Consider the following 13,280-nt stretch of genomic DNA (forward strand, 5'->3'; position numbering starts at 1 on the left):
TTACCCATGAATAAATATGAATGAATTTAACATTCATTAAGAATATATAGATATAGATATAGAATATAGATATATAGATATAAATATATAGATTTAGATGATTATTAATACTGATTATGATATTTTTTTTAATAAAAAAAATAAATAAAGACTAGATTAATCAGCGATATGATCTGTTTTATATTTGTTCGACTTGATTGTTCTTGTAGATGCCGTATGGTTTTCCATTATTAAATTAATTATTTTTTTTTCAAAAAAAAAAAAACTGTCCAGATTAAAATTCCATTCTTGCTCATCGTTCATAAGAAATGTCAATTATTTCGATCAATTTTAAAAGAAAATATTATAACCATTTAACAATTTTCTAGTTAAAAAAATAGAGATGAGATAAATGGGTGGAAAATAATAAAATAGCTGATTGAGTATGTGGGAAAGACGAAAATAACCCTAGCAATGGAACTCACGTTCCATTGTTGGTTCATCGGAAATACCGAAGGTTTGTCTGGTTAATAAATATGTAGTCTCCCTCCCTCCGTTGATCTCTCCAATCTCCCCCTGCATCTCTCTGCAAATTTTACATGAATCATATAACAACTTTTGTTTTGTTTTTCTTATTTTTCGTGAGTGTATAATGTATTCGAAAAAGTGCATGTTTTTTGTATTTAAATTCGTAAACTCACCACCCGGTTCTCCCGTTCCTTTCTGACGACCGAATTCTTAGCTCAAACCCCGCTACACTTTTCTCGTAAGTTGTCTTCACCTTCCTCCTCCTCTCTTTTCTTCTTATTTTTCTTGCTTTTTTTATATTTCTTATAAGCCTCTTCTTGTTCATGGATACCCTTGTTGTTCCTTTCAAGTTTCATGCTCTCCACAGTGTTGTAGCTCATGATTTGTAGCTCTTTTTCCCGTTCTCTCATCTGGGTATTTTCTTTGTTTCAATATTTGTGACCCCTTATAATTATGTCACATGTTATGAATAAAGGCCTTGAATTTCTCATGAAGCCTTTGAATTATGACATATTGAATGTGAATTTTGATGCTTGATTGTTTATGTGGAGGAATTGGTGTATGTGTATTTTTTATTTTTTTTTTGACGAATATGGCTTATAAGTTATAGCCTTAGAAATGAGTATTTGTTCTAAGAAATTTTCGGGTGAGCCAGGGTCGAACTCAGGACCTGGGACGACAGAGGATAAGCTCTTGAACAATTGTGTGTTAATGTTTTTGCAGGATGGGGAGGGTCAAGCTCAAGATAAAAAGATTAGAGAATACCAGTAACCGCCAGGTTACTTATTCCAAGCGCAGAGGTGGAATCTTGAAGAAGGCTAAGGAGTTGTCGATATTATGTGACATTGAAATCGTCCTTCTGATGTTTTCTCCAACGGGAAAACCCACAATGTTCACCGGAGCTCGCAGGTTCTTTTCTCATCTTCAATTGAATCATGTTATTACTAATATTGCATGCATGTTTATTACCTTGTGGCAAAGTACACATAGAATTTTCGGGAAAATGCAGAGGATGTGATTGCATTTCTCAGCATTTGACAAGGGTCCTTACTGTGTAATATTGAGGGTTTCATGATTTGCATTGATTTTTGTTACTTTGCAGCAATATCGAGGATGTGATTGCAAGATTTGCTCAGTTAACTCCTCAAGAAAGGGGGAAAAGGTGCATATATATTCCCTTAAGAACTTCAATTTTTCTTCTTATTCTCTTGCAATTTTTTCCTAATAATTTATTACTGAATGGACAGGAAATTGGAGAGCCTTGAGGTATTTAAGACTCACTCATTTCTTTTAAGTTCATTATTTTCGTTTCAATCTGTAAAAGACTAATTTGTGTTTTGTGCTGTTTTGAGGATTCAGGTTTTAAGAAAAACTTTTAAGAAGCTTGATCACGATGTAAATATTGATGAGTTTTTGTGTTCAAGGTATATGCCTCGTGTGGAAATTTTTTTTCTCGTTTACAGATTATTATGCATATTATGTGTTCTGTCATTTGTCTAACACACTTTATCCCCCTCTCCCAATTTCTCTTTTTGCAGTCATCAGTCGATTGAGGTAGACAGCATAACACATCACTAAGCTCTCCTAAACTTGATACATAGTGTTACAGTTTTCATTAAAAGTTGTCGTATTAATTATTGCAACGAATGATATGTTCTGCTGTCTTGTTTTGGTTATAGGAAATGAGCAACCATGTAGGTATGTTGCGAGCTCAAGTGGCAGATGTGCATAAAAGATTAAGGTTAAATACTGAAGTAGCAGTTTAGTTTTATTTTCTTTTTGTTTGGTTCCAGAACTGATAGAGTAGCACATAACAATATTAAAGTACATACTTATACTTTGTTATGATTCTGATTATATAGACCGGTAACTAGAAAGGGATATGACAGAACTGCATTCCTACTTAATATTCTCACAATTGGAAACTGTATGCCAGGAGCAAATGACTTGAGTTTGTATCTAGAACTCATCATTCATAAGAAAAATATGAAAAAAATCTCTTTGGTTTTGCTTGAATAAGCTGATAGAGGGATTAGAGTGTCTATACTTTCAGATGGTTATTCCATGCTAAAAAATGTTAAACCTGTTAGGTGCATTATTAGAACTACATCCTGGATAACTTGTCTGATGAAACATATGTAGAAAGACTATATTTTTTTTCTCTCAAGAAAATTAAAATGAACAAAAAATGAAGACAATATTTGTGAGGCATACTAGAAGGAAATTAGGTATTCAGAGGCGGGATTTCTTGTACGGAAACTGGCATTAAGATCATATTTTGTGTCTGCATCATCTTTATGACCTTCCCTCTCCCATTCTAATTTTGATAATCAAGTAATTTCATTATTGTCCTGAAAGATTGTTCTCTACTTTCTACAGCTCCCATTGCTCCTCGCGATCCAACTATCTTTGATTCTCTATCTCATACATGTGTACGACCTTATATGCATAACTCTCTCGAAACTCCTTAATCCTTATATTCTACTACAAAACCTTCTCATTTTTCAAATAGATTGTCAGGATTTGTTGGTTAATATGTAATGAAAATACTTATGGAGAAAAGAGATATACCCTGTTTGGTTTCACTTGTCCTTTATTGTTTTGTTAATTACTTCACTTGTCTTTCCTCTTATAAGAGGTGAGAAGCACCTGGGTAATAGGGAGTGTCTATTAAGGTACTTGTTACCTCTTATATAACACGTGCGAATTTTTATCCCAAAAATTATGTAATAATGTTTGATATTGTGACAAGAGGGAGTGCTTATTGGTGAACCCATCAGTCTGATTTTCCGATGAATTCTAATAAGTATAATTAATATTCTTAGTTTTGCTTTTATATTCAAAATTGATTTTATGTTATTGCTATGTGTTTCAGCTACTGGAGTGATCCAGATAAGATTGACAATATTGAACATCTTAGGCATATGGAAGAATCACTAAGTGAATCCCTTAGCCAGATTCGTATCCACAAGGTATGATATATTTAGTAGAAACACTCAAGCAGAAGGGGCTACTAAACTATGGTACCAAACCATTTTGGTTTCTAATGCTGAAGGCAAACCTTAAGTCCAGAATTTATGTCTGTATGCTGCAGTGATATAGACAGTAGAAAGTTATGTATGTTTAGACTCTGGATAATTTTTGCACCTGCTCCTATAACATCCTTTTGGTGGACTGGGTGGTTTTTACCTATTGGAATAATATTTTTTTCGTGTACTATAAACACTCATATTGTTTTTACACTTGGCAGGAAAATTTTAGGTCTCACCAGCTCTTGCAGCTAGATTGCACTAACCAGGTAAAAATGGGTTTTGAATTCCAATTAATTTAGAACACTCTCATACTGACAATGTGCATGAATAATCTTGCTTTTATATTCTTATGTTGCAGTACCAAAATGGGATGCATTCTTCTCTGATGATTGGTGCTATGCAAGAGTCCCAACCCTTGTCATGGCTTCCCTCTAACGAAAATCACCAAGTAATACTACCTGCCGAGCCAAGTTATATGCAAGGAAGGTGAGGGGAATCCTCTTCTACACCTTAAAAAATTAATTACATTCTCCTGCAATAGATAATTAATAATTCTGTAGATCTGTGTTGTTAACACCTAGCCATGGTTCCCTTTAATCAAATTTCAAGGAACATGATTTGTTCAGGCAAACATTCATGCGGACATTATATAACTTTTACTGAACTGCCGCAGTGATAATGTATTCCCTTGATATTATGGTAATAGATTGAACAACTTCTTTCTCCAGGGATCCAGTGTGTTCCAGAGACATATCACTTCCCAGTTATTCTGGTTTGTTTGAGACTGGCAAAGAAACAGATATCGATAATACGGGACAGATAGATAATACAAGACAGGAAAGTTCTCTTAATGAACCAAGTAGCACAGATTGCTTAAAGCTACAACTCAGTGAACATTATCCGTTCCATGCATATAGCAATCTAAATTTGGCAAATGCGGGGAAACTAGATGCTGGCACAGAAGCAAACCTTCAAGCAAACCCTGTCAGTTATCACATCAATAACAGTTATGAACTTCCTAGGCCTATCTACAACCATATGCATCAAAATTGGATCCCTGAATCTGGTTCTCACATTGTTCCCATGTTTATTGAGAGCTCGTACTCAAAGGTCAGCATTCCTTCAACATCTTATGGTACTTTTTCAGCATTATAGAATCATAAATCCGACATAATTATTCTGTGTGTATATAGTTTATACTGCTGTATGAACAAATTGATATCATTTAGAAATGTAAAATGCTCAATATAGTGCACAGAAAGTTATAATGTTTTAAGTGAGAATTGGTTAGGGGCTTCGTGCATAGAAAGGGTACTCGGACTTTTGGAATGGACCTGTTTTGCGGATTTGGTCATAGATTTTTAAGGTCACTTGAATTTGTAACCTAGCTAGGATATACTCCCCCTGTTGATATCTTGTATGACTGCAGAAACAGCTAGCTGTCTAATCTCTCCGTGAACTTATTATTTCTTGTAGCAGCCAGATTAGCTACTGAATGCATGCAGGATAACTCATCTGCATCATGGACACAACTTGAATTGGAGTTTGCAGTGCTTGATATGATTGTCCCAGAAGGTTACAACATACTTTACGATACCAGAAGTTGGTGTAATACCTACATAGTTAACACATTCGGGCTAATATATGGAATCAGTGGTCGAAGCTCTGAGATCAGCTGGTTTTCACTTAGTTTTTCACTTGTATCTGGCAATGTGCAATATTTCAATTACTGCAGATGTATAGTATGAGAATATATATGGAAGAAAATGAATGAAAAGTGAGTCATGTATAATATTTTATTTTTAATGCATACCTTATAGGTTATATGTTATAACAATTGTTCCTAGTATTCCCAAGCCCCTGTAGTTTCTAGTATTCACATTTGTCCCATCAACAAGAGGAACCAATGTGGCTCCATAATTATAATTATGGACTCCAGATTGATTTTCATGTTCATTTCTTAGTGAAAATTGATTAAATGTTATCATAATTCTCATTTATGCACATGAATAAATTTTTGAGAATAATCTTCAAAACCACCTAGAGTCCCTAATAGTGCTCTTCGCTGGAAATCAGATTACAATATCTAAACTTAATTAGAGAATAAAGGAGATTATTTAAAGGATTAATTTATAATACTCATAATTTGCTGGAATCAGATTACAATAATAATAATATCCTGAATCCAATAAATTCAAAGACAACAATGCAATGCTTGTGGACAGTCTAATGATTTAAATATCTACACATTCAAAGACATAAATAAGTGACCCTAACACAATAAAAATCGTAGAATTGGTCTTGAATTTATAGATCAATCTTGTAAAAAAGTAAGATTTGATCCTATATAATTAATGCATTATCTTCCCCTTCTTTTTAGTCCTGTTTCTGCCCCTGTGAAGTCAAGCAAAGGCAGATAGAACCAAATCTTCCATTCTAAGCTCCTCACTTGTAGAGGGCAACATAGGTGAATCAAAAGAAATTTCTCCCAGTGAGGCTAATCTCATTAGCTCACTTTCATCCAAACCTTTAGCTGGGCCAGCACAAGATAGATCAGTACCATATTTTGCCAGTGCATCCTTGAATTTCTTGATCTGCATCCAACATATCAAAAGATTATTATAATTCATGAGAGAGGGGGAGGGAGAGGGAGAGAGAGAGAGAGAGAGAGAGAGAGAGAGAGAGGTTTTATGGGATGAATCCTTACAGTGGCATTGGTGCAGCTGAAGCTACAAAGTTTGCCAATGTCGCCCCTGTAGAATCTAAAGAAGGGCAGGACATGAATATGAAGGGCTTGACACATTTTCTTGTGCTCTTCATAATTGACTTTGAGAAAGATGGCATCAGAGTTTAATTCAGCTAGCTGACAGATCTAATAACATAAACAAAGTGAGGAATCATCAGCACCCATTGTGTCAACCCAAAACAAGAAAAAGAAAGAAAAAACAGAGACATGGATGTATATTACCTTGGGGTGCAAAGCTTTGCAACCTCCACAACCAGGGGAATAGAAGTCAACAATGACCAATCTATCCCCTGCATTTGACAATGTCTCAACAAGCTGTTGGCCTGAATGGATCTCTATCATGTTTGGTTTCAGTGTCTTCTCCCACCATCTCATGCTTCGGCTTACACAAATGGATGCCTGTGCCTGAAATCATACAACATTCATTCATATCACAACATGCAAACAGAGAGAGAGGGAGAGGGAGAGGGAGAGGGAGGGAGAGAGGGAGAGAGAGAGGTGATTACATACACGAACTGAAAAGTTCCTAGGCGCTTTAACATTGTCATTGCTGAAACTTGTGTGATCTGTCGAAAAACCTATACATTTTCCCATGAATTTGGAATCTCTAAGATTGGTAGGGCAAGGAGTAAAAGGCCAAGTCTTGAAATTGTTCTCATTGGAGCAACAAGTCAAAACATTCATCTTCAAAGAACAAGCCATTTATAATTTTTTGCACAAATATCAAACAACCAAAAAAATGAAATTATATATTTAAAGAAATGAAGAGCCTAAAACACTGAATGATCAACAACTCCTTTTACATGGAAGATGGGTGTAAAAATGGAGATTTCATAGAGGAAGGAGAAGAGAATGAGATGTGGGAATTTATAGTGTTTGTAGGAGAGTAAAACTGAAGAAGATAGCATGGATGTGGATATGTTCAAATAGTAAGATTTATCCACATGAAGAGAATAAAAAAAGGAGATTAGTAGGGGTTTGGATAATTTAGTCAAAGTAGTGTGATTGATTAACGAGGAGATGAGTGGTGGCTGATGTGTACTTGACATGATTTTCGATTTCTTTTAAGTATTTCTCACTCCCACTGGTCTTTCTTTAGGAATCATGCTCATTTATTTAAAAATAATACTCTCTCTGTCCCTCCCATTTCTTATGGTTGGACACGGAGGTTAAGAAATATGTATAAAATAGTGAAAAAGAGAAAGAAAAATGGGTGAAATGGTAGGACCCATTGATTTTTAATGTATAAAAAGAAAATAGTGGAGTAAAAGTAGTGTGAAAAGTGAAGAAGTAATGGGACTCATTGACTATTTTAAGTAAATTTTGAAATGTAAAGAATTGAATGGGACATCCAAAAAAAAAGTGTAAAAAAATGGGAGGAACGGAGAGAGTAGTACACAAAAATAAATCTCGTGCGATCAGGATTATGTCAATAGGAGGTGTTTGGACAGGTTTGGCCGTTTGGGTATTGTTTAATATGGACTTAACATTGTGGTAGAGCATCTCAGACCATTAGAGTTTTTAGCTGAAAATTGAGCTTGTATACGAAAAAGAAATATAGTCAACTACCTCATTGGTTAGTCCTCTTCCTGCCTATAACCATTCATGTTGGTTGGTTACAACCATTGATCAAAGCATAGTAACCACTTTCTAACCTACTGCTTTCTTATACAGACGTTGTTGGTGTTATGCAACGAGTAGATCCAATCCTTACCTACACCAACAGATATAATCAGCAGAAATCAAGCATCAAGTTTACAATCAATGATATCAGGTCTCTGCATAACTACTTAATATCTAATTTTACATACATTTTACATGTTACAGATTTTATATACACTTTCCAATTTTGACAGTGCTCCAACAGAAGTTACATTCCACGATGAAGTGGCTGATTCTTTTCAACAGCAGCTTAATCAAACTGATGAACATCCAATAATTGTTATCATCTCAAGTTGTAAATCTACTTTCATTCAAGGTGGTTGTAAGTACATATATTTTCCGGTTTCTAATGTCTTCAAAACAAATAAAGTAACTACATCCAAGTTATGTTGTAGGTGAACCAAAATTAACAAACAGGTCGGCAACAAGGTTCTTCATCAACCATGATCATGAGGCGGTGGAGGAATTGAGAAACGCAGTCAGGTTCTACCTCCTCAATTTTTGGCAAAAATGAAATGTCAAATTAGTTCTAACAAAAATCTTCATGGATACAGGTTGGCTAATTGGCGTTTTGACTGACCTCTCAAGTAAGATAATGCAACGAGAACAATCTACTGAATGTGCTTCTTTCCACCAGCAACATCTAAATATTGTTATTCCTCTGTGTTTGTAAGAAAATGTAATGTGCTATTGGCATTTCATCTCCTCCGCTCAGCATAATTTACTGTTATGCTCTTAATCAATTTGCAGTGCGTTTGCAAAGAAGTTTTCTGTATTATCTACATGACCAGCCAAGAGATAAGTTTTAAGGTCCTGCAGTTTTATGAACTCCTTCCAACATACAGCAGTGATCAACAAATACTACATTCAACACAGTCATAATATATCTCCTATACTGATTAAACTCTGTTACTGAAATCACATCATACCTTGGTCATCACATTGTAACTTGACAAATCAAAACTATACACCTACAGAACAATTGCATATTTACAAACTGATAATAACAACAGCAGAAATTGGAAATCATAGTCACCATACTGGACACCAATTCTATGCAACAAAAAAGCCTAAGTAACCATGACACAATTACGCATCTACGCTTCAATGCTTTGTCTTTCCTCTAAACAACCTTATTTCAATATATAGAATTTCCTTTATTCGATAGCTTTTTTTTTAGATTTCAAAGCCCTGCAAGGCGGGCATCAATACTAGTTGTTTAATATGGACTTAACATTGTGGTAGAGCATCTCAGACCATTAGAGTTTTTAGCTGAAAATTGAGCTTGTATACGAAAAAGAAATATAGTCAATCTCTTCAACAAATCACACTCAAATCACACTAATCAATTGTCTTTAAATTTTTTTAAACCTTTTATGAATGACAATATTTATCAAAGCCCTACAGGTTTGTAAAAAATTTGTAGAAAATTGCATATCATTTGTTATTACATTTTATTTATAACAATCGAAACATTAATAACATACAATTTTTAAATTATAGTCAATCAATATAGCCAATAGAATCGAAACTTACACGTATAGCAAATTTTACATAATGTCTTGCAGGTTCACTTTAGCTAAGAGCATTTCCAATCATCACAAGCCCTTAGCTAAAAGTCCATGTGGCTTTCCAAAATTAAACTTTATAGCCAATGTTCACAAAAAATAGAACTCCAACCACAGCAACCCTTGTGTATAATTATAGCCATCCCCCTATGGATGACTATATTTGTCGATCCGCTATAGATCTGTAACGAATTCCACGTCATCTCCCGCAATTTATTTTCCTTTTTCTCACTGATTACATATTATTTATTACCATATTAAACTAATATATTCTATTTATAACAATCTAAATATTAATAACATACTATTTTAAAATTATAACCAACCAATATAGCCAATACCATTGAAGCACAATATCTTACAGGTTCGGCAAATTTTACATAATGTCTTACCGATCCAATTTAGCCAACGAATAGCCAACGTCATTGGAGATGCTCTAACGGTTTAACCGATCTCATTGGAGATGTCGTTAAGGTGATAATTTAGTCAATTTAAAATGTTTAGTTGAATAGTTTTGTTATTATAAATGATTTATGAGTTATTAAAATAATATAACAAAAATAAATTTGATAGGTGATAGGTTATTTATTTTGAGTGATTAAATTAATTTTTATTAAAAAATCACAAAAATCAGTTCTTCAAAATATATATCATACCACTTTCTAATTTTAAATTGGTTCTCAATTTGCTGCTAAATTTAAGTTAGTTTTTGACTTATCATACAAACATTTTCGATATAAGATCGAAAATCACTTGCAATCTTGACTTTAATCGACACAAAACGGGCTCGGATTCTCCCCGGCTTTGTTTAGATAAATTATATATAATCTTTAAAGAGTGTTCGCATTCTAGAGAACACGTATAAATTGTTTCTGTGGGCAATTTTAAGAAAAATTTTGTAACCATTTCTGAAAAGAATTGAAAATAGATGTAGCGAGATGCATAAGATCAGTCGGTGGTCTATCTTATCTGAGTTTGTACTTCTGCCAGAGCTTGTAATGCAGGTAGGGGTAGGTGCTCAAATTTAGGATAAGGCGGGCGGGCACGATTTTCTAATAAGACCCTGCTCGGTTTCCACCTTCTTTAACGCTTCGTTCCCTTTTTTACCGGCCTAAGTGAAGGCCAAAATGTTAGGTACTCACTCCTCCGTTTCAAATTAGATGTTTATTTTAAAAAAATTACACTGTTTAAAAATAATGATTATCTACAAATTAAATGCATTAAATGATCATAATGTGTGGTATGAAATTGATTGAAATATACACCCTATGTCCCTTTTTACTTGTCTATTTTGAAAAAATAATGCATCTTAAGAAAATGTTAGTTGGATATCTTGTTTTCATACATATCCCTAATAAATGTAATGAATTAGTAGATAGAGTTGTGTATATATATATGCTAGTCAAACATCGGAAATTGTTACTTTTTGAAAAAAATACAAAAAGTTGCTTTGAAAAGAGAAGTGGACAAGTAATTTGGGACAATTTTTTTTTCAAAATGGACATGTAAAAGGGGACGGAGGGAGTAAATAGGAGATATGTGGAGTAGAACTGATTTTGAAAATCTAATTTTGCATTGAAAATTGAAGTGAACAACTAATTTAAAATAATTTTTTTTTCAAAAGTGATAATGTAAATTAAAATGGAAGGAGTATAAAAAAATGTTTTAATTATTTTTTTCAAATTCAAATGACATTCTGGTTACATTAATATTAATAAGATCTTCTCACACTAATAATAATGAGATTTACAAACAATGTTCTTGGAGTTGGATAAGATGAAACAAATCGATAACTATTCCCTCCGTTTCGAACAGAACTGAGCATATTTAGCAGAACTCGATCCAAAATGTTTAGACTGAAATTTCAATTTATTTTTTTTTTGAGACGGACTGAAATTTCAATTCTTTAATGATCTGATTTAGTTACAATATTAATGATCAAAAAATTGACATTTTTGTTTCAATATGATTTTCACGTTCAAATCTATCAAAATAATTAATATGAATACATGCATTTTATAAATAATACTTTTATAATTCGATTTAAATATTAAACCCAAATCACTAAAATTTATAGCCAATTCGTGTGCGATTCTCCGCCATCCAGCTGAAAGGAAGGAGTAAATGAGCAATGTTGATTTAATATACAAGGGGCTCCATTCTCGTGGCAGGATTAATTATACAAATTACCATGTCACGGGATAGCTGTGACCTTCATATATTTTATTCACATAAATTCTTTAGTAAGCATTTTTTGTTTTTTGTTTTGTACTTTAATTGTTTTTAAAAAATTTCATATATTTTACCAAGAAGTCTATCTAAATTTGATTATTATTTAAATATATATTGAATAACAACATCAATTCTAATTTTAATTTGATATAATAATTATGACTTATATGAAATTGTCATTGATGTATATTCATTATTAATAGAGTAAATTGAAAAATGATGGTTAGATTTTATGGATTCTTAATTTTAGTGGTCGAAATTATAAATTTTGAAATATGGTGGCAAAGCCAAATAATAAACCCATAAAAGGATTTGTTAATATATATTAACTTCAACCGAGACAAACTAAATTTTTTTAATATTAAAGCAGAGATGTGTTGTCGTTTTTTAAACAAAGGTGTTAATCTAATAATAAAAAACCATACGACATCTACTACACCAATGATCGAGTCGAATGAACTGGAAATTGCAATAGCCTGTTAGACATGAAGATACAGTTAAACGATATTTTAAAGATAAAAGTATATACAAATACAAGGACCCATTTGAATCACCGATATCCTCTTCATCATGTCCTAAAAAGCTATCGTGTGGTTTAATATGCATGTCACAAAAGTCAAATAAAGTATAAGTTAGAATGCCTTGCAAAATAAGAAAAAAAAAAAAAGATAAGTTAGAATGAGAATAGCTGAAAGTTAATAAAGTGGGAGGCTGTGGCTGGGACTGCAAGGATGGAATAGAGCAAAGGAAGAGGACATACAACAAATAAAGCTTCCCCATGCTTTGGACCAGACATGTAATGCCTAAAATCTAAATGCATTCACTTGGCATAGTGCCATTTCTTGTTCTTTAGTATGATGGATATGATATGATACAATTTATCATGCACTGTCATAGCAAATGGTTTTGGAGAATCTATGTGAATGCATACTGAGTGAGTGATACTGGAGGCCATAGCCAGTTGTTTCCCAAGTCTGTAAGGCCAAATTGAGCTTCTAGAGGATGGCCAATGGCCCTCCCTCTCGATATGGGGTTTGTGGATCAGCTTCTGCCCATATTTTAGTCCCGGTATCTATTTTATGGCCAATAAGAAAAGAGCTCTCTGGCTTGTCACCTTTAAACAATTTGTTTTCTGACACAGAATCGCCAAGTGTGTGTCCCGAGATGTGGAATGTAATAAAAATGACAAGTGGATCAAGAATTGGTAGAATAGTATTGTCAGTATTCAAATGATAAGACTCGAAAATTTGTTTCCCACCTATTGGAAATTAACTAGAGATGGCTGCACCAGTCACTGCCAGTGATAAGAAATGTGATCTATTTAACTAGGTTTGAGTTGTGTTGATTATCTTTTTTCATTCCTCCTTAACGGATACAATCTCAGTAAAAACATTTCTACTAGAATTTTTGGGAATTTTAGACTGCTTTCATTTGGTCATAATCAGTATTTTGGAGGGATGATGCACTCTGATGTCAAAAAACTAGTAAGCAGGGCTAGGACATGGACATATCCCTTCCCTTCCGTTGTTGATT

General features: G+C 33.5%; 2 protein-coding genes and 1 long non-coding RNA gene across 4 annotated transcripts; 2 read left to right on the plus strand and 1 right to left on the minus strand.

Annotated features, from left to right (window-relative positions):
- The first annotated feature begins 481 nt into the window (after positions 1-481).
- On the plus strand, positions 482-5,376 carry LOC108222248 (agamous-like MADS-box protein AGL65). Of its 2 annotated transcripts, none has more exons than XM_017396170.2 (12): positions 482-745; positions 1,231-1,416; positions 1,610-1,669; positions 1,755-1,773; positions 1,867-1,931; positions 2,046-2,061; positions 2,187-2,248; positions 3,383-3,479; positions 3,758-3,805; positions 3,898-4,025; positions 4,268-4,649; positions 5,016-5,376. In XM_017396170.2, the coding sequence occupies exons 2-12, from the start codon at positions 1,232-1,234 to the stop codon at positions 5,025-5,027; spliced, it is 1,074 nt and encodes a 357-aa protein (XP_017251659.1). In that variant the 5' UTR covers positions 482-745; position 1,231; the 3' UTR covers positions 5,028-5,376. The 2 variants fall into 2 exon arrangements, with proteins under 2 accessions (XP_017251659.1, XP_017251661.1); XM_017396172.2 differs by having other exon boundaries at positions 5,019-5,376.
- A 283-nt stretch (positions 5,377-5,659) lies between these two features.
- On the minus strand, positions 5,660-7,202 carry LOC108222103 (thioredoxin-like 1-2, chloroplastic). Its single transcript, XM_017396004.2, has 4 exons — positions 6,796-7,202; positions 6,508-6,690; positions 6,247-6,411; positions 5,660-6,133 (listed from the first exon to the last, which is right to left on the minus strand). The coding sequence occupies exons 1-4, from the start codon at positions 6,985-6,987 to the stop codon at positions 5,942-5,944; spliced, it is 732 nt and encodes a 243-aa protein (XP_017251493.1). The 5' UTR covers positions 6,988-7,202; the 3' UTR covers positions 5,660-5,941.
- Positions 7,203-7,273: 71 nt separating this feature from the next.
- Positions 7,274-8,430, plus strand: LOC108222449 (uncharacterized). Its single transcript, XR_010291795.1, has 4 exons — positions 7,274-7,861; positions 7,960-8,059; positions 8,142-8,263; positions 8,343-8,430. It is a non-coding gene; the product is annotated as an uncharacterized LOC108222449 (long non-coding RNA).
- The last annotated feature ends 4,850 nt before the right edge of the window (positions 8,431-13,280 follow it).

The sequence above is a fragment of the Daucus carota genome, chromosome 5 (assembly GCF_001625215.2).
Source record: "Daucus carota subsp. sativus chromosome 5, DH1 v3.0, whole genome shotgun sequence".
Lineage (NCBI taxonomy): Eukaryota > Viridiplantae > Streptophyta > Magnoliopsida > Apiales > Apiaceae > Daucus > Daucus carota.

What these genes read in the sequence shown, in the direction of transcription:
- LOC108222248 (XM_017396170.2), top strand. Translation starts at nt 1,232, where the DNA reads ATGGGGAGGGTCAAGCTCAAGATAAAAAGATTAGAGAATACCAGTAAC. An exon ending in GCCAGATTCGTATCCACAAG is followed by an intron (nt 3,480 to 3,757) that starts GTATGATATATT and finishes TACACTTGGCAG; the next exon opens with GAAAATTTTAGGTCTCACCA. An exon ending in AGCTAGATTGCACTAACCAG is followed by an intron (nt 3,806 to 3,897) that starts GTAAAAATGGGT and finishes CTTATGTTGCAG; the next exon opens with TACCAAAATGGGATGCATTC.
- LOC108222103 (XM_017396004.2), bottom strand. Translation starts at nt 6,987, where the DNA reads ATGGCTTGTTCTTTGAAGATGAATGTTTTGACTTGTTGCTCCAATGAG. An exon ending in CTAGGAACTTTTCAGTTCGT is followed by an intron (nt 6,691 to 6,795) that starts GTATGTAATCAC and finishes GTATGATTTCAG; the next exon opens with GCACAGGCATCCATTTGTGT. An exon ending in GCAAAGCTTTGCACCCCAAG is followed by an intron (nt 6,412 to 6,507) that starts GTAATATACATC and finishes TTATGTTATTAG; the next exon opens with ATCTGTCAGCTAGCTGAATT.